The following is a 24,298-nucleotide window of genomic DNA, read 5'->3' as shown; positions in this document are numbered from 1 at the left end:
CGGCCACCGCTTTGCCCTGAGCTTCCTGCTGCTGCAGCTGGGCAGAGCCTCCTTCTCAGAGGCCAGCTGCTGATAGGCGGCCACGTACTGCTGCAGGGGACCCAGGGAATGGTCTGGCTGCTGCTGCAGACTCTGAGGCTATTGGCTCTTCAGCTCCACCTGCAGGATAGGCATCAGGGTAGGCAGTGGCTGGCTTCCAGATTCTGGGCCCATAAACAGGGTGACGATGGCACAGTGGGGCTCTGTTATCTGCCAAGGCCCCTGGCCCCTGGCCCCTTCCTCCAGGCCTAAGTGACTGCCTCCCTTGCCTAGAGGCCCATGCCTCCCTCCCCAGCCTCAAATCTCACACCCTTCTTCCCACCATTGAAGCTGTAGGCCACAGACTGGTGGAAAAGCAGAGGGAGCCAACCACCATCTGCTAAGTTGTGGTGAGGTCGTTCTGTATGATCTCCAGGGTTTGCACCCACCTCCGCCTGCTCCCCCAAAGCTCGGCCTTCCGCCCCAGCTCCCCCAGCCTCTCCTCCAGCTCCTGCAACCTCACCTCCTGCTTCTGCATCTTCTCCTCCAGCTGCCACAGCCTCATTTCCTGCTCCCGCATCTTCTCCTCCTGCCTCCGCATCTTCTCCTCCTTCTCCCGCATCTTCTCCTCCTGCCTCCACATCTTCTCCTCCTGCTCACGTATCTTTTGCTCCTTCTCCCATATCATCTCCTCCTGCTTCCACATCTTCTCCTCCTGCTCCCCCATCTTCTTCTCCTGCTCCCGCATCATCGCCTCCTGCCTCCACATCTTCTCCTCCTGCTCCCCTAGCTTCTTCTCTTGCCTCCACATCTTTTCCTCCTGCTCCCCCATCTTCTTCTCCTGCTCCCACAGCTTTTCTTCCTGCTCCCGCAGCATCTCCTCCTTCTCCCACAGCTTCTCCTCCTGCTCACACATCTTCTTCTCCTGCTCCCACAGCATATCCTCCTTCTCCCCCAACTTCTCCTCCTGCTCACACAGCATATCCTCCTTCTCCCCCAGCCTCTCCTCCTGCTCACACATCTTCTCCTCCTGCTTCCGCATCATCTCATCCTGCTCCCGTATTATCTCCTTCTGCTCCCGTATCTTCTCCTCCTGCCTCCACATCTTCTCTTCTTGCTCCTGCCTCTTCTTCTCCAGCTCCCGTATCTTTTCCTCCTGCTTGTGCATCTTCTCCTCCTGCTCCCGTATCTTCTCCTTCTGCTCATGCATCTTCTCCGCCTGCTCCCGTATCTTCTCCTCCTGATTGTGCATCTTCTCCTCCTGCTCCCGTATCTTCTCCTCCTGATTGTGCATCTTCTCCTCCTGCTCCCGTATCTTCTCCTCCTGATTGTGCATCTTCTCCTCCTGCTCCCGTATCTTCTCCTCCTGATTGTGCATCTTCTCCTCCTGCTCCCGTATCTTCTTCTCCTGCCTCCACATCTTCTCCTCCTGCTCTTGCCTCTTCTTCTTCTGCTCTGGTATCTTCTCCTCCTGCTTGTGCATCTTCTTCTCCTGCTCCCTTATCTTCTCCTCCTGATCATGCATCTTGTCCTCCTGCCTCCACATCTTCTCCTCCTGCTCCCACCTCTTCTCTTCTTGCTCCCGTATCTTCTCCTCCTGCTCCTTTATCTTTTCCTCCTGCTTCCACATCTCCTTCTCCTGCTCCTGCCTCTTCTCCTCCTGCTCCCGTATCTTCTCCTCCTGCTCGTGTATCTTCTCTTGCTGCCTCCACATCTTCTCTTCCTGTTGCTGGTACAGGCGGTTCCACAACTTGTTCTCTTCCACCTGGGCTTGGAGCTTCGCTGACACACTCTGAAGCTCCTTACCCAGGTGGTCAGCCTCCTCCTGCAGCTGCTGCTGGAATAGTGAAAGTGTTGGTTTGAACCTCAGAAGGAAACAGACTCATGGGATAGTCATCTAAATGTAATCTATCAAACAATGGTTTTCACCCATGATCCTTTAAAATATATATTTTTAAGCCCTAACTCTGAGATTCCGATTCCCCAGGCAGGGCCCCACTTTTGTAGATTTTTAGTACACTCTAGAGGATTCTATGGCAGGACCAGAACAAGGACCCAAATCTTCTAGCTCGTGACTGGAGCCTCCCCATACCCTGCATGATCCCTAGACCGTGGTCCCAGCCGGACGGGGATCCCACAACCCCCGGGGCTGGCCTCCTCTTCGGCCTCACCGCTTTTTTCCCAGGCCTGCCTCAACTTCCCTCTGAAAGCCTGGCCGCCTCTCCATGTGTGAAGGGGGCTTTCTTGCCACTTTAGGGTGTCCCAGGGCGAGAGAGACGCACCACGGATAGGAGCCAGGGACTCCACGAACCCCCCAGGTCCAGCCGGGGGGCGGGTTTGCGGGGAAGGCCCAGACCTCCGGCGGTGCACCCCTGCCTTTTGTTCAGCCTCGCTGCTTTTCTCCGAGGCCTGCCTCAACCTCCCCCTGAAATCCTGGCCGCCTGTCCCTGTCCCCCTGGGCTTCTTGCCACTTTGGGTGCCCCCAGGGGGTAGAGACACGCACCTCGGGTGGGAGCCAGGGACTCCACGACCCCCCAGGGTTCAGCGTCGGGGCTGCCGGGAAGGCCCTGACCCCAGGCGACGCACCACGGCCTCCTCTCTGACCTGCCAGCTTTTATCCCAAGCCTGCCTCAACCTCCCCGGAAACCCTGGCCGCCTGTCCCCGTCCCACGGGTGCCCCCAGGGGCAGAAACACGCTCCCCGGGTGGGCGCCACGGACTCCACCACCCCACCTGGTCGGGCGCGGGGGCTGCCGGGAAGGCCCTGACCTCCAGGGGTCACCCCAGCCTTTTCTTCTGCCTCGCAGCTTTTTTTCCCAGGCGTGCCTCAACCTCCCCCTGTAAGCCTGGCTGCCTCTCTACGTTTCAAGGCGGGAGTTTCTTGCCGCTCTGGGGTGCCCCCAGTGGGAGAGAAATGCATCCCGGATGTTAGCCAAGGACTCTACAATCCACCCGGTCTAGCCAGGGGGCTGCCGGGACGGCCCTGACCTCCGGTGGGGCACCCCGGCCTTTTGTTCGGCCTCCTGACTTTTTTCCCAGGCCTGCCTCAACCTCCCGCTGAAATGGCTCCTGTCCTCATCCCCTAGGGGGGCTTCTTGCCACTTTTGGTTGCCCCGGGCGGGGGGAGAGACATGAACCCCAGGGACTCCACGACCCCACCATTGATTTTGTGTATACCATAAAATAAGGGTCTAATTTCATTATTTTGCATGTGGATAGAGCTAATTTTCAACACCATTTTTTGAAGAAACTATGTTCTCCTAAATTGTGTAAAACTACCATATGATTCAGAAATTCCACTTCTGAGGATTTAGTCAACAGGATTTATTCAAAAGAATTTAAATTAGGATCTTGAAGAGACATTACCAGCATTGTTCATAATAGCTATGATGTGGAAACAAGTAAATCCCCATCAACAGATGAATAGATGAAGAAAAGATGGTATATACATGCAATGGGATACTATTCAGCCTTTAAAAAGAAGAAAATTCTGCAATATGTGACAACATGGGTGAACCTAGAGGACATTATGCTAAAATAAGCCAGTCATAGAAAGTCAGGTGCTGTGTGATTCCACTTACATGAGATATCTAAATAGTCAAAAGGATAGAGTGAAAGAGTGGAATGATGATTGCCAGGTGCCGGGAACTGGAAAGGTTCTAACCAATGAGTATAGACTTTCAGTCAGGCAGGATGAATTAGCTCTACAGATCTGCTGTACAACATTGCCCCTGTGGTCAACAATAATGTGTTGTACACTTAAACTGTTGTTAAGGGGCTAGATCGTATTAACTGTTCTTGCAAAAATAAAAATCTTACAAATACATGCAATATTCATAAGAATATTAGTTATAGTTATAATTCTACTTCTGTCAATAGCCTCACATTAGGCTTTGTCCATATCCATTTATCTATTTGGGTTTTATTATAGTATAGTTTGTATAAATCCATATAAACATACCCAAAACAAGAAAGTTCATCTATGCCAATCCATTTAGAAATTTCATATTTTCACTTCCTCTTTTTAAGCTTCACCATTCCAATAATACTGTTTTAGATTTAAGTCAGACTGTCCATGATTTATTTTTAAGCACAGGGACTTTTGCTATAATAAGGACATTGATTTAGTTCAGAAATTTTTTGTCTGTTTTTTGTTTTTGGTTATTATTATTATTATTATTACTATTTTTGAAACAGTGTCTCAGTCTGTCGCCCAGGCTGTAGTGCAGCGGTGCCATCTTGGCTCACTGCAACCTCTGCCTCCCAGATTCAAGTGATTCTCCAGCCTCAGCCTCCTGAGTAGCTGGATTTACAGGCACATGCCAGCACGCCCAGCCAATTTTTGTATTTTTCAGTAAAGACGGGATTTCCCCATGTTGGCCAGGCTGGTCTCAAACTCCTGACCGCAGGTTATTCACCCGCCTCAGCCTCCTAAAGTGCTAGGATTGCAGGTGTGAGCCACTGTGCTTGGCCCAGAAATCTTTTGCTTGTGTAGCACTTGTCAGGGAGATTCTGTGAAGCCTGTCTTAGTCCATAGGATTAAACTATTAAAAGTAAAAATAACATATGGATAGACTGAGTGTAGTTTGAAAGGGTGATGCCTAAACAGGTGCTGGCTTCCTTTGCTTGTAAGTACCTCAAAGACGTAGACTGTCTTATTCACCTCTGCGTGCCCATGGAATTACATTGAGTCAGGTACATGGTGGGTCTTAGTAATTGTGTGTTTATAAATAAAAGCATATATTAAAATTAACATTTGAAAACTTTTATTTATTTATTTATTTTGAGACAGAGTCTCACTCTGTCACCCAGGCTGGAGTGCAGTGGTGCGATCTTGGCTCACTGCAAGCTCCGCCTCCCGGGTTCACGCCATTCTCCTGCCTCAGCCTCCCAAGTAGCTGGGACTACAGGCACCTGCCACCACGCCTGGCTAACTTTTTGTATTTTTAGTAGAGATGGGGTTTCATCGTGTTAGCCAGGATGGTCTCAATCTCCTGACCTTGTGATCTACCCGCCTCGGTCTCCCCAAGTGCTGGGATACAGGCATGAGCCACCTAACCCAGCCCTGAATATATTTTTTAATCAAAAATTAAATAATAAAATATTAAGACCTGTAGTTATTTTTAAAAAGAGTGCTTAGTTTATATCTTTTTATATCTACCACTTTTAAAAATAAAACTAGACTTTTCAAAATCAGCCCCAAGTATGAAACAATGACTTTAAAAGGCAATGAATCTGTGGGTGTGAGATAATAATTTAATTGTTATCGTTCCTTTATAGAATGTTGTAAAATAACATCCTTGATATAAATAAGGGCAAATGAGGTCTTAAAATTAAGTGTATGATAATAGTAAGTACTCAAATATTTGTTCATTATTAAACAAATTAAGAAAGAGGAATGCTGTGTTTATTTCAGTTAATTTTTAATTTGGTGCTTCTTTATACAGAGTATAACACTGTATTTTCATAAGATACTGTTCTGTGTGTTTATTTAGTATTACGATGAATAAAATGTTCGACTTGTGTTTCATTTACTTTAAACTCTCTCAGTGCCTGTTACAACACCTGACAGTGTCTCAGAAATGTTTCAGAATAAGCAAAGTGATGAGAGTGTTAAAATTTCCAAGAAAGTTTCATGTGTCTGCATATTACATGAATATATTTCTTTCTCAGTTTCGTCTATTTATTTGAGACTTCTTGTTAGGATCTGGGTCAATTTTTTTTATGTTGTCTCAAATGAAATTACATCATGAATGATTGGAAGAAGTCATTAAACAGAAGTTAAGCAAAAGGATCCTAAAAATAATTTTTCCAGTACAATTTTTATTTGTTCATTCTACATGTAACTTTCCTCATGTGTCAAGAAAAATTAATGCTATATATATAAAATTGCTTAAAAAATAATGGTCACATTTTTGTTCAATAGGCGTATTCAGGAATATCATGGTTCATTAAATGAACTTGAACATTTTATACTAGAAATGAATAAAACTGTTATTTGCTGTTATTCTCAGCAAATGAAAAGCACTTACATTTTATTATGATTTTGCAGTTATTCAGCCAAGATTGAGATTCCATACTTGGTGTGTCTATGATATTTTGATTGAAACTTAGATCTGTTTTTCCTTAAAAATGATCCTTTGCTGGGAACACACACACACACTCTCTTATAAATGTATTTTAATCAAGTGTATTTATCAATAAAAATCTATTTTTGTATTGATCTATTTAGTATCCTCAAAACATTTTAGTCAGTCTTAGAAAACAGCCCTCATTTTACATGAAGCCTTTCAAAATTATCCCCAAGACTTGTTTATATAGTATTTACTCAATAAGTAGAATCAAGTCATTTATTGACAATAAATTCATTTTAAAATTGTTTTAAAACAATTGTGAATTGTTTTAAAACTTAAGTTGATTTAATTCCCATAGACATCCTATGAGGTGACATTATTGTACCCATTTCACAAATGAAAAGCAGGGTTTAAGAAAGTGAAATGATTTCCACAGGATTATATATGTCTTAAAAGGTAGGGCCAGAATTTAAGGCTATATTCTGATTCTGAGTCCCAGACCCGTAAGCGTCAATTATGTTGGCTAATAAATTAATGAATCAACATTTAATTTCAGAAAGAGGGCCATGCTTTCTTCTTTGATTTGGTTGCACAGTCTTGTGAATCCATCAATTTTCACTGGTATTAGCCCCTAGACCTCTTGTAGGAAACTTTCTTTTTGTTTTATGTATTTTCAGTGTTTAAACACCTATATTGGCATGGCTCTTCTATTTGGATCCAGAAACAAACATTAATGATTTCTAGTTCTCTATCCTGTGATAATTTACTGCCAATGGAAATACAGTTATTCATGGTACTGTTGTGGTCATTCTCCAGACCTCTCTCCCTTCACATCTTAACACACTGGTGCTTCCCCCACTTCCCCCTATTTCTTTCCTTTAAAAAGGCTTTTTAATATATCAGCATGAGCTATAATAAACTTTCCTAACAAGTAGAACTGTTTCTATTCTTATCTCACATTGTTTAAAATTTCAGCAGCATGCAATACTGTCATGACTCTCTCTTTTTAGAGTGGTATATTAAGATTCTTGCTTCAGGTAAAATATTCCTCTTATGTTTACCTCCAAATAGGTGTTTATCTACTTAAGAACTTTTGAGATGAAACTGTGGAGGCATATTTCAAATGACCAAATACATACTTATTGGTGGTTTTTTTGTCCTCTTACCTCAAAAGAATTAATCTGCTCTAATACACATAAATCATACATGTATTGCCTTAGAAAAGAACCTAATATCTTTAAAAATTTTATGGCTATGGGTATAAAAATTATAATTGTGAACATTAGCATTTCATTTTCACAAGCAGCTGCCAGTTTATGATCCCTTAGGATTTTATTAAATTCGTGAATAGAGTTGAAAGTCATCATGCTTACTCAGATCTATTCCCTGTCATCATATATCAGAAACAGCCTTTCTAAAATGAAACCTTCGGTGGCAAAGGTATTTAGGAACTAATCTCTACCCTTTCCTCTGATACTGTCTTCACTTACCATATTTTTGTCTCCCCTTTTTTTTTTGTTTTTTGTTTTTTTTTCTCTTTAAGCCCCCCTTTGGCCAGGATATGGCTGCTTCACTCTATTCTTTATTGTTATATTTGATTTTAAGTAAATTCTAATTAAGATTCTGAATTTATAGTTGGACAGTTTTTCCCAAGACTACACAGGTCTCAAGAACAAAAGACAAAGATGAGGATTCTCAAGTGACTCTTTTTTTTCTCTTCTCTTCCACCCCTGATCTCTCCTCCAGAACACTTCTGTGTACACAGATAAAGACTAAAACTTTCAGAAGGAGGAAAGGAACTGTCTAAAATTTATTTTTCATTAGTTTTCTTCCCTTCACTTCCTCGTGCCCAGCTGATGGAGAAAGTCCATCAGCTCGTAAGCAGATGAGGGGACAAAGTAGTGAGAATTTCACAACAGAAGTAGTCAGTGAAGCTGATGCTGGGGTCTGGCTTGCTGCAGGTCTTATAGTATAAAGTATGAAATAAAAGTAAGGATCTCAAAGAATAGGCCCAACCGTGTCAGCACCTGCCCAGTGCATGTACAGGGAGAGGGATTGTGTACCCTTTTTGTCCATGAGACACTTCTATCATCTATGGAGTAGCATATGCATGTCCATTATAAGTCTTGGTTTTACTTATTATAGATAGTTATCTCTTTATATACAACTGTAAATCAATATGATCCTTGATATTTCTGGTAATGCACAGTTAAATCATTATTTTTAAAATTATCTGAAGCAGTGGTGTATACATACATTTTCATAGATGACATAGAAAAATTCTGTCCTAAAGTCCATTTTTGTGAATGTCTTGGTTCTTGGGCTGTTTTGAATCGAAATTCATGTGAAAAAAATAATTTTAAGAAAATTATTGCAATAAAATACTGGATCCTGGACAGATTTGAATGATCTCTAAGTATAAACAGTACTTCCACAGCACTTCTGAGCAGGGGATAGAATTGTAACAGAAATGATTTCTTGTAAATAAAGACAAGGGGATTAAAGAACTAAGAATGTTTTTCCAGCACACCTGTCTTTCCTTCTTAAAGTATTCTAAATCCTTGTTTTTCTAGAGAAGTAATACATATTATCGTGGGAACAAAAATTTTATTCAGATATTTTTATTCATAACATATGCAAATTATTTAATAATGTATAGTTTCTTTACATAAATATTCATATATTTTGCATATTTTGTAATATATGTATTAGATTATAAATTCCTAAGTCCAAAACCAGACTATTTTTTTTTAAAGTAAATTATGAGCAAAACAGAGTTCTCAATACTTTCACTAAGGTAAATGTAGACACTACTTATATCTTACAAAATAAGAGGTTTTTTTCTTCTTTTTTTTTTTTGTATTGAGCTAAGCAGCAGGCCGAGAAGATATTTAATTGAATCATTAATCATAGAATTTGCAGGATCTGAGTGACTATAGAGCCATGCAAATAATGAGGTCCAGCTACCTTATAAAAATATTATCCTATTTTATAATTGAATTATATTGATACTTTACTTTTCTTAAGCATACCTACTGCAGTGTTGCCAATCGTAAGATCTAATGAGAATATATTGTTAAAAATATCTCTGCTCTTATCAGGATTAATGAAAAATTATTATTGGTGAAAACTGATATTAGTTGGAGACATTATATTGGTGACTAGATATATATAGCTTACCACATTTTTGGAGCTGAAATAGAAAAACTATCTCTGTGTCCATAACAAAGATTCATTCTATCAACATGTTTCAAAACTATGAGTCTAAAAATTTCAGATGGCTAGGTGTCAAATGATTTGTTTTGATTCCATGGGTGTTTAGTAATTTTAACAGAACTTCCTAAGAATTTCACTTAAGTATGTATTTGAATGATCAGTGCATAGCCTGCCACTATCTTCACAGCTGACTGCAAGCACTGCAGTAACCTAAGCAAAATTGACTGGATTTTACAGTCAACAATGAATTAAACTGTAAAACAAGTCTTTGTTGAAATCACGAAGGATTCATGTGAAAATAATTGAGTCATAGCTGATGTTTTATCTCCAACTTTAATAAGTACATAATTTCATTTTAGGAGAAAGTGAAATAAAGGAATTATAGAAATATCAATGAAATAAAACACTTTTTGGTGGTTTTAATTTCCACATATGCGATTTTTAGTTAAAGGGTAAACTGCCTGTACACTGTACATTATGTTCTGACTTAACGTTGTTGATAAGTTCTTGGAAACTGACTTTAAGCAAAGTGATGTGAAACAAAACCAATTTTTTTCTCATCAAAATTATAATGAAATGATAATATTGAAGGAAATTATACTATTTGAGGCCCTGCTGTACATTGTTTTGATTAAAGTCACGGTTTTCAAGAACCTTAAGTGAGGACATTCTGTTCAGTGTTTGAAATGTACAAGGTGATTTCACAAGCATTTTATCACATTATCTAACTTCATTTCCACAATGTCTCTGTAAGTCTCTGGCGTAGGGATTATTACAGCTACTTAACAGTTGAAAGGAGTGAATCTGAATACCTTTAACTTATTTCATTTTTAACCATCTCCCACGACTTCCCAGACTTTTTCAAGGGAATTTCCACAATTTCTCATTGCAAAGGCACAAAACTTACCGATTCACTTAGCAACATAATAGATGAATAAAAGCAGTGAATGGACGTCCCTGAGATAACCAGTAAGGAGTAGGTGGCAGATGCAACACTGCACACAATGTTCACTTGTTCAGTGACAAGACTACCTTCATTCCCCACCAAATGCCAATATGCCTTATCCCTTCCCACCTAAAACATCGATAGGCAAAATATTTTTCATCAAAATGGACATGACTAATAACAAACAAAACTGGAATTGAACTACTCGAATTTCTTTTGAAATATAGATGTTAGTAAAAAGTAAGTGTCAATAATGTTAGGTGTCAATTGGGAGGAAAAAACAACTACAGACTGCAGGTGGATTCCTAGTGGTAAGTAGAGATGCTTGGCTGACTTTCTATTATACTCTGTGTTTGAAAACCAAACATTATATGATGATTAACATTTTTTAAATAGTTGATACCTGCTTGCATGGGAGCGGGAATCTCGCCAGATAAAAACGAACTTATGACTCATTAAATCAGTAGCACTACTATAAATCATAAACCTGTTAAAAATAAATTATTTAATATAGAAACAGCAGGTCCAGCTATTTAAATATCATATAACATATGGACCTTAGTAACTGGATTCAAATGCTGTCTGTTACATCATTTATACTTCTGTTAGAGTGCTGTGCTTCTATAGGGAGGGGCAAACTAGTTCTTAAATTGCTATTATGCTGAATAATTTTCTTTTAACTTCAGGTGACTGCCTCCCAAATTAATTTCTTTTTTTTTTTTTTTTTTTTTTTTGAGACGGAGTCTTGCTCTGTCACCCGGGCTGGAGTGCAGTGGCCGGATCTCAGCTCACTGCAAGCTCCGCCTCCCGGGTTCACGCCATTCTCCTGCCTCAGCCTCCCGAGTAGCGGGGACTACAGGCGCCCGCCACCTCGCCCGGCTAGTTTTTTGTGTTTTTTAGTAGAGACGGGGTTTCATCGTGTTAGCCAGGATGGTCTCGATCTCCTGACCTCGTGATCCGCCCGTCTCGGCCTCCCAAAGTGCTGGGATTACAGGCTTGAGCCACCGCGCCCGGCCTCCAAATTAATTTCTAATTGTTGAATTCAGTGGGTTTCTTCTGAAAAAGAATCTAAAATGTATTTGTGCTGGGTAATTTCACTGAATCATTTATCACGTGCTTTATTTGGCTTTGAATTTCAACCTAACGTTTACTTCATATTTTATGTTTGTATTTTGTTTGTTTGCCTTTTTTTTTTGAGACTGAGACTCACTCTGTCGCCCACGCTGGAGTGCAGTGGCGCGATCTCGGCTCCGCCTCCCGGGTTGAAGCCATTCTCCTGCCTCAGCCTCCCGAGTAGCTGGGACTACAGGCACCCGCCACCATGCCTGGCTAATTTTTTTTTTGTATTTTTACTTTTTAGTGGAGACTGGGTTTCACCGTTTTAGCCAGGGTGGTCTCGATCTCCTGACCTCATGATCCACCCACCTCCGCCTCCCAAAGTGCTGGGATTACAGGTGTGAGCCACCGCTCCCAGCCTGTTTGTCTTTTAACATTGAGCACTTCTACCTTAAAACAAGGTTCACTTAAAATATAATCTTGTCACTCTACTAACCCTTTTGAATATCTGTGGTAAGAATGACATAGGGAGGAAAGGGAAAAACAAAGCAAAATTATTTAGTTTATAAATCATTATAATAACAAAAAGCAAGTCTCTCTATCGAGAGTTGAAAGGCTGTATCCTCACTTAGGATGTCAGAAGCTACCAAAGGAGCCAGAGCAATGACTACAGTTATATTCCAGGATGTTGGTGGCAAGAAATTCATATACAGTAGAATGTGTCCCAATATGTTTATATTTGTTCCCTGAACATGGCTTCATTAAAATTACTTGTGTTTGTTTGTTTTATTTAAATTCGGATTTATGAGCCTCAACTCAAACTGTCTCATATGACCTGGAAATCTATATATTTACCTAATTTCTTGAAGAAATTTTTACTAGCTCAGCATCACCATTTAGAAATCATTACACAGGTAGTGGGGTAAGAGTGGATAAAATAAGTCATCTTTGTGAGGATGAAAAAACGAGGGGGGAGGCCGAGCGCGGTGGCTCATGCCTGTAATCCCAGCACTTTGGGAGGCCGAGTGCGGCGGATCACAAGGTCAGGAGATCGAGACCCTCCTGGCTAACACAGTGAAACCCCATCTCTACTAAAAATACAAAAAATTAGCCGGGCGTGGTGGCGGGCACCTGTAGTCTCAGCTACTTGGGAGGCTGAGGCAGGAGAATGACGTGAACCCGGGAGGTGGAGCTTGCAGTGAGCCAAGATTATACCACTGCACTCCAGCCTGGGCGACAGAGTGAGACTCAGTCTCAAAAGAATAAAAATAACAATAAAAATAAAATAAAATATGCTGATATATAAAAATATAAATTTTTAACCAAAACTACATAACCAGTTCAGTAACATGTTTTTAAAAAATGTTTAATTTTTATGGGTATGTAGTAGATATATATATTTATGGGTTACATGAGATATTTTGACACAGGCATGCAATGCATAATAGTCTCTTTTTCATGTAATACATAATAACTGTCTATTTCAGTAAATAATAAAAGTATCAAAATTTTAATGACTGCGTAGTATTCCATTATATGGATATACCGTGATTTCCAAATTTCCGCTGTTTTGAACAGTAGTGTAGTGAACTTTCCTTTACACATGTCTTTGAGTATAGGACAGATTATGTCCTTGGAATAAATTTCTAAGGATGGAATTATTGGGTCAAGGGCAATGTATATTTTATATTTTGATACATGACAATACAACAATCAATTGAGATACATTTTTCCCCACCTCCATATTATTTTCTGATTTCTAAATTTCATACTACATAATGGCCTTCTAGATAGTTTGTACATTTAAAATGACACTCCCAGGCTGGGTGTGGTGGCTTACGCCTGTAATCTCAGCACTTTGGGAGGCTGAAGGGGGCAGATAACTTGAGGTCAGGAGTTCAAGACCAGCTTGGCCAACATGGTGAAACCCTGTCTCTACTAAAAATACAAAAATTAGCCAGGTGTGGTGGAGGGCGCCTGTAATCCCAGCTACCTGGAAGGCTGAGGCAGGAGAATTGCTTGAACCTGGGAGGTCGAGATTGCAGTGAGCAGAGATGGCGCCACCGCACTCCAGCCTGGGTGACAGAGTAAGACTCTGTCTCAAAAAAAAAAAAAGAAAAAAGATGCTCCCATTAGCAGAATATGAGTGTGTATATTTCCCAGACTCATGCCATTCTTTTGCATTTTTGCTTACTTGACAGAGAAAATGGCAGTCTTCCAATTTTCATTTATTTAATTATGAGTGACTATTGAACACAATTTTGTGTGTTTGCAAGCCATTTGTACTTATTTTATGAAATACCTATTCATAGTTTTTGTCCATTTTTCTTTGGACTATTTCCTTTCCACATTAAGAATAATATCCTCTATTGTCTGTCATATGTTGCAAATAATCTCTCCTTGTCATTTGCGTTTCCTTGCCTTTCAGAAATATTTAATTTTTATGAAGTCGCATTTATCCATTTTTTCCCCCTATGGCTTCTTCTTTTAGTATTATGTCTGGCAATATTCTCCTATCCCAAAATTATGTCAATATATACTTATGTTTTCTTTTCGTATGTTTATGATGTTGCTTTTTAAAACATTTAATTCTTTAGTCCAGGGGTAAATTATTCTGATTGTGATAGGAATTGAACCTTTCCCTCAAATTGTTAAGCAGTCCCAATCACTGATTTTAAAAACATTTTCCCTAAATGTTTAACATTTGTCAAGTTAAACATCAGATAGACTTTGGTCTGTTTCTGAGTTGTTCTCCTCCCTTGGTTTCTGAGTGGCTTCTGCTGCTGGCTCCATACTGTTCCCATGACTACACCTTGGAAGCACATTTTAGGGACTGGTTAGGCAAGTATCTACCCATTACTTCTCCACACGTTTTCTGACTATTTTCACTCCTTTATTCTTCCAGATGAAATTTAGAATCAAGTTCAAAACAAAAACTCGTTGGAATTTTGATTGTGATTTTGCTTAAAATTAGAGATTACTTTGGGAAGAACGGTGGTCTTTGCAATTTTGAATCTTCCTACCCAAGAACATGGTCTGTCTCTTTCCATTTATTTAAATCTTGTTTCCTAAAGTTCCTCGAAGTTTAATAAATTTCTTCACATAGATCCTGAACTTTTAGTTTAATTCTGAGTATTCAGAATTCTTTGCAGTAGTTTCAGGTTATAAGCATTTAACATATTTAGGAAAAAAATTACATTAACAAAAGAAGGATGCATGGCAAATTGTTTATGATGTTTTTCCTCTGAGAATGACTCAGAAGGTTTGGGGAAGGAGCAAGAGAATTTCACTGTTTATTTTATGTACTTCTGGAAGGTTTGAATTTGTTACAGTAAGCGTGACTTTAAAAACATCAATATGTAATCAAGATTAAATATCACTCAGGCATCTTAATAATATATTGCTGGTAGAATATAAGTTACTTTTCTGGACGGCAATTTGGCAATGGGTATCAAGATCCTTAAATATTTATCTGCTAAAGAAGTGATAAAAAGTGTACACAAAGATTGATACAGAGATGTTCATCACAGTGAAATGAATAATAATGGAACGCTGGAACAGCCTAACAACCTGGATTGCTTAAATTAGAGAATACTATGCTGCCATTAAAATTTATCTTTTTAAATTTTTTTATTTTTCATTTTTGGAGATGGAGTCTTGCTCTGTTGCCCCGGCTGGAGTGCCGTGGCACGATCTCGGCTCACTGCAATCTCTGCCTCCCAGGTTCATGCTGTTCTCCTGCCTAACCTCCTGCCTCAGCCTCCTCCGTGAGCCACCGCGCCTGGCCTAAAAATTTATTTCCATCCCATGGAAAATGTTATTTTAGAACTCCATTGATAAGTGTAGCTATGTAAGTAGTATGTGTATGTGTGTGTGCATATGTATATATACGTATGTCTATATATACACGTGTATATACATGCATACACCACTGCTTACATGTATATACACATACATGCTACTTATATACATGTATATAGTCATGTATGTATACATGTGTATACGTATATTACATGCATACACATATTTTTATATATGTTAATAGTACTTTTCAGTGGTAGGATTATAAGTGATCTTTATTTTCCTTACATTTAAAAAAATTCAGTGCATTTTTTAAAAATAATAAAATATGTTTTAAACAACCATTAATACATTTTTAGAAAAACAGGATGAAGTTGTCTGTGACAATCCACGTGGAAGTCCAGAGGAACTTAAAGTCATTGCCTGTGTGGTGGGGCTGCAGGATGATGAGAATCTGGAAGTGAAAGAACTCAGAAGGCAGTGCCAGCAGCTGGAGTCTAAGCAGGGCAGGATCTGTGCCGAAAGAGCGTCTCTCAGGAGGAGAAAGGTAGGGACGCTCAGAGCGCCTTTCTTTTCTTTTCTCTTCCAGAGATTTATTATCGTATGAAGGATAAAAAGGTATTGAAATAAGGTTTTTGCCATCACAGTGATTAATTTTTTGTGTGCTTATGTCCTTATCTATGGCTATAGTTAAAATGCTTTTAAATATTTTTCTTAAAAATATTATTTATTTCTTTTGGGATTTAAGCATTTAGCAAATCTCAAGCTTTTAATTTATTCATTCAACAACTATTTGTTGAATGCCCATTGCATACACAGGAGTTTTATTTTTATTTTTTTGAGACAGAGTCTTGTTCTGTCACCCAGGCTGGAGTGCAGAGGCATGATCTTGGCTCACTGCAACTTCCGCCTCCTAGGTTCAAGTGATTCTAGCTGGGTTTACAGGCATGTGCCACCACGCCCAGCTAATTTTTGTATATTTTGTAGAGACAGGGTTTCACCATGTTGGCTAGGCTGGTCTTGAACTCCTGACCTTGAGTGATCCGCCCACTTTGGCCTCCCAAAGTGCTGGGATTACAGCTGTGAGCCATGGCCCCTGGAGCACAGGTACTTTAAAAACACAATAGGTAGAAACTCTATTTCTAATAAACAACTATAACAATTCTAAGCATATTTTACTGTAAATTATTCAGTACACAAAACAATTACAGATAACAATATTCAGCTCACCTCAGGCCTTATATTTGGTGATTTTTTTCTTAATTTTTAAAAATCCATGAATACATAAAAAGATAACACTAAGAAATTTAATTTTTTCTGACAGAAAAGGAAGCTCATATATATCATTTTTATGCAGACTTTTATATGTATTTGCTCATATTTACTATACTTTTCTCCTTATTATTATTATTATTTTTTTGAGACGGAGTCTTTCTCTGTCTCCCAGGTTGGAGTGCAGTGGCGCGATCTCGGCTCACTGCAACCTCTGCCTCCCAGGTTCAAGTGAGTCTCCTGCCTCAGCCTCCCATGTAGCTGGGATTACAGGTGCCTGCCACCATACCCGGCTAATTTTTGTATTTTTGGTAGAGACAGGGTTTCACCATGTTGGTCAGACTGGTCTTGAATTCCTGACCTCAGGCAATCCACCTGCTTCAGCCTCCCAAAGTGTTGGGATTACAGGCGTGAGCCACTGTGCCCAACCTACTATACTTTTCTTATTAGAATTAAGAAAACATGAAAATTGTGACTTTTGTGGCTTACAAAAATGTTAATTACTCTTCCATGTAAATACAAATACTTAAAAAGAACTTGGCTATGTGCCGTGGCTCATGCCTGTAATCCCAGCACTTTGGGAGGCTGAGGTGGGAGAATCACTCAAGGCCAGAAGTTCGAGACCAGGGACAACACAGTGAGACCTCATCTCCATGGTGCGCACCTGTAGTCCCAGCTACTCAAGAGGCTGAGGCAGGAGGAGTGCTTGAGGCCAGGAGGTTGAGGCTTCAGTGAGCTATGATTGTACCACTGCACTCCAGCCGGGGTGACAGAACAAGACTCTGTCTCTAATAAAAATTAAAAATAAAAAATTCTGCTAGAAGAGTATATTCTTTGCATGTTCGTATTTAAGAACTATACTTCTGGGCCAGGTGCGGTGGCTCACACCTATAATCCCAGCACTTTGGGAAGCCAAGTCAGGTGGATCACGAGGTCAGGAGATCGAGACCATCCTGGCTAACACGGTGAAACCCCGTCTCTACTAAAAAAGACAAAAAAATTAGCCGGGCGTGGTGATGGGCGCCTGTAGTCCCAGCTACTCGGGAGGTGGAGGCAGGAGAGTGGCATGAACCCGGGAGGCGGAGCTTGCAGTGAGCCGAGATCGTGCCACTGCACTCCAGCCTGGGCAACAGAGCGAGACTGTCTCAAAAAAAAAAAAAAAAAAGATTTGTACTTCTGGATTTAGGAACTGTTATTCAGAGGATTTGAAGATACGTAGGCATTTGCCCTTTGCTCCACATTTCAGAAAACCCACGAGCCCCAAGAGGAGTCTCCTTTGGCACTCCCGTGTTGCTGTGGATGAAGAGATGCCTCTACTTCCTTGGCAGTGCATATATATATTGCTCCTATGCCTTCTCTTATCCAGACTTGGAGCATTAACCTTCACTCTCAAGATATAATCACTCCCCTTATCCCATTTAGAGCAGCTCTTTCCACTGATTCTGGAAATGCTGGAATTTGGAAGGCACTCCGTTAACAGAATGGTAGTTGAGGTGAGCTCTCAACTTGGGTTCAGATTACAGCTTGGCCACTTAGGTAGCCATGTGACCTTAGGCATATTACTTCAATCTCTTTTGAGCTCACGGGTTTTCTCATCTGTTAAAAGAGGATAATAGGCTGGGCGTGACACCCATAATCCCAGCTACTCGGGAGGCTGAGGCAGGAGACTTGCTTGAACCCACGAGGCAGAGGTTACAGTGAGCCGAGATTGCACCATTGCACTCCAGTCTGGGCAACAAGAGTGAAACTCAGTCTCAAAAAAAATAAATAAATAAATAAAAAATAAAAAATAAAAATTAAAAAAAAGATAATAGTGGTAATAATACAAATTTCATATGAGGATAAAGTAAGGTAAGACATGAAAAGTACTTGGCATTGAGGCTAAAACCTACTCAATAGATGTTAGTATTATCTGTATTACTGTATTATTTTTTACATAGATCAAGGATTTTATGTACATATAGTATATTATATATTGGTGTAGTGAGTGGTTAAGCACAGGTGAAACACAGTTATAACATAATTTTTCAGGTATTTGTTGATTGCTCTGCTTTTGTAGGTATGCTTGAAAATGTAGTTAGTATTTAGAATGTTATGGGGAAATATGTTTAAAACAATCACATTAAAACATTGTTGGGACACATCCCTTTTAAGAATGGGGGCTGCCTGCATGTCCTCTCACAGTTGGCGGATTGTTTTTCATCTCTTAAAGCACTCTGCTGGGGACAAATTATTTCCACAAGCAGCCAGGCAACTCTCATCACAGACTGTGGAGGAGACAGTACCATTGGGCAGTGCCAGAACTAATATTAATGAATGCCTTACACTACAGCCCAAATGCAGTGTTTTTTTCTTTAAACCTTTTATGCTATACCAGGGTAATATTAAAAACCATGTAGGTGATTTGTATTATTCCACCAGGATCAGTGCAAAGAAAATCATCAGCTCAGATAACAACAGGCTGAAGAAAGCGAAAGATGCTCTCGTCAGCATCACAGTATTCAGATGGTGAGTCTCTTCCGAAGGAAAATGTTCTGTTTGTGTAGCGTGACATGCAGGCCTAGACTTGTGGAAACTGGAGTTGCGTTGCCCTGGACCTGCAGTTGACAGCCATTCGCCTCCAGGCCTGCAGCCTGGGCGCAGCCTTGGGGCGGTAAATGTTGGGGTACAGCCTCTTTCTTTGTCAAAACAGTTTTATTGTATGCCAAGACATTTTTTGTAATGTGGAGCAATTTACAAATATACATTTGTTTCAATATAGGAAAGAGACAAGATAAAAAAAGAGGAGCAAAAGAAAAAAGAATGGATCAACCAAGAACGTCAAAAAACACTCCAACGATTGAGCGCATTTAAAGATGTAATTTCCGTAAACAGTCACCTCATCTACACTTCTGCGGAAATAAATGAAGACCATCCTAAAAAAAAGAAGAAAGTGTAAAGTATTATAGAACAGGTCATCCAGAACATGAAACGTTTAAAAAATACCATTATTTCTGGTATATCAATAAAAAACAACAAAAATAGAATATAAGTGGTTCAAAACCCATGATATAAAATAACTGCTGTTTTTGATATCACAGCACGCTTGGGTTCCTGCTCTGCACCCCTCACTGAGTAGTCCTAACTGGCCCTGGTGGTTTAGATTGGCAGGGAAAACTGAAAACTGTTCAACTCCCTTGACTTTAGCTGGCATTTCCTCTCATATGTAATAAACAATTCTTTAAAATGTTATCCAGGCAGCCTTGTGATATAAGCGTAGTGAAAGTGCCCTGTTAAAAGTAAAATGTGTTTATTTTTTTATATCTACAACTGTCTTTTTTCTTTTTTTTTAAAAGTATATACTTATGAGGATAATGTTATTTTTTTATGCCCTCTGTTCCAGGCCTACATTTGTATTTCCTCCACAAAATGATCCTGAGTCTGTAATTTTTTTTCTATTTCTTGACTTTATTATTAGAGATACAGTCCTTTTAATAAAAAAAAGCTGCTTATGAAGATTCAAAAAATAATTGTTTGCTTTTATTATTTTTAATTGACATAATAATTGTACATATTTATGAGGTATAGTGTGATATTTTGATACAGGTATATAATGTGTAATGATCAAATCAGGGCAATTAGCATATCCATCACCTCAAACATTTATCTAAAAGTAAATAGGTTTTTTAAAACAATGTAAATAGGGAGTCAGGCGCGGTGGCTCATGCCTGTAATCCCAGCACTTTGGGAGGCTGGGGTGGGCGGATTGCTTGAGGCCATGAGTTTGAGACCAGGCTGGGCAACATGGTGAAACCCCATCTCTACTAAAAATACAAAAATTAGCTGCACATGGTGGCGCATGCCTGTAGTCCCAGCTACTTGGGAGGCTAAGGCACAAGAATCACTTGAGCTTGGGAGGCAGAGGTTGCAGTGAGCTGAGCTTGCACCACTGCACTCCAGCCTGAACAATAGAGTGAGACTATTCTGTCTCAAAATAAAAAAAAAAAAAGTCAGTAAATAGGGGCTTATTTAAGAATATCATTGAATTTACTGACTATAAAACATAGACCTGCTTTCATTCCCCAGCCCCTTCACAAAGACCCAAGTTTATTGTAGCCCCAAAAAAGGAAACAACCCACTTTATCCCAGAAAAGATTCTGGAATAGGTATCAGATGCCTTCCATATACCAGGCGCCATGCTAGGCACTTCACATTCACTCTCACTTACTTCTTGAAACAGCCTTGTGAGACACTTTCATCACCACTCTACAGATGAGTAACCAAGGTTCAGAATGGTTGGTTACACAACTTAGTTCAAGGTTAAACAGCAGGAATTGAAGCCGGGTCTTACTCCAGAGCCACACAGAGCTTCTCAGCCTGGACAACACATCCAGATCCCCTGGGGAGCTTCTCCTGAGTACTAAGGTCCAGCCCCACCCACAGAAATTCTGATGTGACTGCCCTGGATCAGGGCCTGGGTGTGAACTGCAGCGGGAAGCATGAATTGAAGGAGCTGCATGAATACCAGATGAATGCAGAGCCAGTGAGGTGGAGAGGAACTGGCTGGTTGCCGTCATCAAGAGAGTTTCGATGAACAGAATGGAGTCAGTCTGGAGGAAGGGATCCAAGGGCAGCCAGCCTGTCTCCTCAGCCCTCACTCAGATCAAGGATTTGTTTGGCAACACAGAAGATTACTTTTTCATGCGTGGGTGACATGAAAATGGGAGGAGTAGGCAGATTTAAGATGACAGAATCAGGCATCCTAAGCTCCCAATGAAACTGGAAAAATTAGTTAAACGCTAACAAGTTCACCCAAAATTGGGATAAATTACTGGTGTTCTAGTCCAAAAAAAGCCCATATGGAGGTATGCACTTGCATGGGGTGATAGGAAAGTCTGTGGGGCTTAAATCTTGGGTAAAATAATTTGAGAACTCAGTTTCCTTCAGCTTAGTGAGTCACCTGTATGACGAAAGCTCATGGGCTTTTGGGATGCATGGACAGCGGCATCCTGTGTAGAATAAGGGAGTTCTGTGTTTACCAAGAAGTGCCACCCTTGAAGGGGACATAGCCAATTTGAGCACATTTGGAAAGGAAGAAGTAGGAGGGGGAGAAAACTAGAAATAAAATCATTTGATACATGGTATCTGTTGAGATCAAGGAAGTTTTCTGAATATCTGAAGGGCTGCATGAGGTAAAGGCTTCAATTTATCGTGAGTGGACAGACTGTGAAGTATAAGGCAGAACTCGGCCAGGCACCGTGGCTCACGCCTGTAATCCCAGCACTTTGGGAAGCTGAGGGAGGGGGATTGCTTGAACCCAGCAGTTTGAGACCAGCCTGGGTAACAAATCAAGACCCTGTCTCTACAAAAAAACAAAGGCAGAACTTAACAGTCCAGAGTAACAGTGACAGGCTGCAGCTGGGATGCCATAGAAGGCATCCTTGGGTGGTTCAGGGAGCCCCAACATCAGGGATGACCTGATCAGTTGGATGGAGCTCAGTTGGATGGAGATCAGTTGGATGGAGCTCAGTTGGATGGAGATCAGTTGGATGACCACTGGAGTTTAGCCCTCTGCCCAGTTTCCAGGATTCCAATTCTGCTGGCATGCTCTCTGACAGAAGGCTGCAGGATGGCAGCTGCATGGCTGTGTCTGCATCAGGGAGGTTTGGGGGCTTGTTGCCATGACATTGCTATTTGTCCTGAAAGGAGCAGAATGTGAGAGAAATGGAAATATTCTTTGAGTTTATCATGGATTGCATGGGTATGTGTGTGTGTGTGTGTGTGTGTGTGTGTGTGTTTAGGTTTGCATTAATAGGATCCTATTGAATGCATCCTTTGCCAGTTTCTTTAACTTAGGTTTTTGAGATATATTCATGTTAATATGTACAGAGCTAGTTCATTTTAATGAGTTCATAGTACTACATTTTATGTTTTATTGGCTAATCAGTGCCTTCTTTAGGGCCCTCCTCTCAAGATTAGCTCTTTGTAGGACTAGGTTTTTCTTTATCAAATGAATACCTGAAAGACCAGAACTTTTTCAATTTATGGTTTTTGAATTAAATTAACTCTAAGCCTAAAAGAGAAAAGAAATATCCACAGGCTCTGTGACAGCTGCCACTTGGATGTCCACTGTGCTGGCATTTTTCCTAGAGGTTTTCTCATTTTTAATCGTAATACATATTATTTTATATCTGGTTTTCATTGAACACTGTATCATCTGATTTTTTCATATGTTTCAGGCATTGTACTAGTTATCAGTTTTTATGACTACTTAATATTTTGAATAGATTTGTCATAATTTTTCAACTAATCTCCTATTATTCATATTTTAGCATTTCTAATTTTCATACTAAAAATTGATGACTATTTTCCTCTATGCGTATGCTTTCATATCTTCATTTTACTACAGAGAAGGTAATACTTGATCAAAGGATCTAAATGCTTATCTTTTAACCCATGAAAAATGGATTCGGTAGCAAGGATGGCTGTACAAACAAGAAGGAGCCGCTTTGTGATTTAGACCATCCATGCGTAGAAATGCATGTGTTTATAGATGTCTAGAAAGTTTCAGCATTTTGATGGTTTGCACTTATGGCGGATTCCTCACCATGGTTTTTCATTTTCAGAAACGCCTAGCTGTCCGAAACACCTCTGGCTCAGAACCTGTGGCTCCAAACCTGCCAGGTGACCTTTCCCAGCGATGTGCTTGCCAGCTTCTCAGGCGGTGTCAGTAATTCACCCATCCTCTAGGGAAACTAGAGGTGTTCCCCTGTCGGAAGCTGGTAACATGAAAAGCCCCAACTGTCAAGACTGTCATGGAAAGGTCCCTGTCCAGGTTTTTGTTCCAGTTGGTGATCAAACACATTCCAAATCCAGTGAGGAATTGTCACTGCCACCACCTCCTCCACCACCACCACCACCACCACACCCCCCATCACCCCCACCACTGCCACCCCCTCCTCTCCCTGCTCTGTCCTCATCCTCTCAAGCTGCAGCTCATCAGAACTTAGGCTTCCGGGTTCCAGTGAAAGATGACCAGCCACTTCCTCTAGTGTGCCAAGCACCTGCTGGGAGACCACGTGACTCCTTGGAAAGCTTTCCATGTCCAGGATCTACGGACGAAGTGTTGGCCTCCTTAAGGCATGGCAGAGCTCGTCTCTGGAAGGTGGAAGTGCTGGCGGTGTGCCCTCCCCACGCCTCAGTCCATGAGCACATTCTGGCTGCCACAAGGCAAGGGGTCAAACTGAAGACAGTTTACCCTGATATTGGCCCAAACCCCAGCAGCAAACCAACCATCAACAGACACACCAGTGACCTTGAGAGGAGCATCAAGGCCGCGCTCCAGAGAATCAAGAGGTGTCTGCTGACTCTGAGGAGGACAGCGATGAGCAGGACCCTGGCCAGTGGAACCATTAGGCTCAAGTTTGACAAAGGCACCCGCCACAGTAGGCTTGAATAAAGTGGGTGAGGCTAAGACCTATTGAAAAGCGCACTAACAGGGTGCTGGTGGACAGGACACATAACACCCCGGAAGACCAGCGGGGCCTTGTGTGGGATGCTGCAGCTTTTTTTTTTTTTTTTTTTTTTTTTTTTTTTTTTTTTTTTTTTGAGATGGAGTCTGTCTCTGTTGCCCAGGCTGGAGTGTAGGGTTTCACTGTGTTAGCCAGGGTGGTCTCGATCTCCTGACCTCATGATCCACTCACATTGGCCTCCCAAAGTGTTGGGATTACAGGCGTGAGCTGCCGTGCCTGGCCTTTCTGTTTTTTTTTTTTTCTTTTGAGACTGAGTCTCACTCTGTCCCCCAGGCTGGAGTGCAGTGGCATGATCTTGGCTCACTGCAACCTCTGCCTCCCGGGTTCAAGCAATTCTCTGCCTCAGCCTCCTGAGTAACTGGGATTACAGGCATGCGACACCACGCCCAGCTAATTTTTGTATAT

General features: G+C 41.0%; 1 protein-coding gene and 1 pseudogene across 1 annotated transcript; one reads left to right on the top strand and one right to left on the bottom strand.

The window, feature by feature from the left end:
• Positions 1–418: 418 nt before the first annotated feature.
• On the bottom strand, positions 419–8,389 carry LOC140710364 (uncharacterized). The gene is made up of 2 exons (XM_073011946.1): positions 8,348–8,389; positions 419–1,855 (listed from the first exon to the last, which is right to left on the bottom strand). Exons 1-2 carry the CDS (start codon positions 8,387–8,389, stop codon positions 419–421), a joined length of 1,479 nt encoding a protein of 492 aa, XP_072868047.1.
• Positions 8,390–10,506: 2,117 nt separating this feature from the next.
• LOC103245930 (WASP homolog-associated protein with actin, membranes and microtubules-like) lies at positions 10,507–23,777 on the top strand (annotated as a pseudogene).
• The last annotated feature ends 521 nt before the right edge of the window (positions 23,778–24,298 follow it).

This window comes from Chlorocebus sabaeus, chromosome 26 (assembly GCF_047675955.1).
Source record: "Chlorocebus sabaeus isolate Y175 chromosome 26, mChlSab1.0.hap1, whole genome shotgun sequence".
In the NCBI taxonomy this organism is placed as follows: domain Eukaryota; kingdom Metazoa; phylum Chordata; class Mammalia; order Primates; family Cercopithecidae; genus Chlorocebus; species Chlorocebus sabaeus.
Note: the sequence above shows the minus strand (reverse complement) of the source record. Positions and strands in the feature narration are given on the sequence as shown.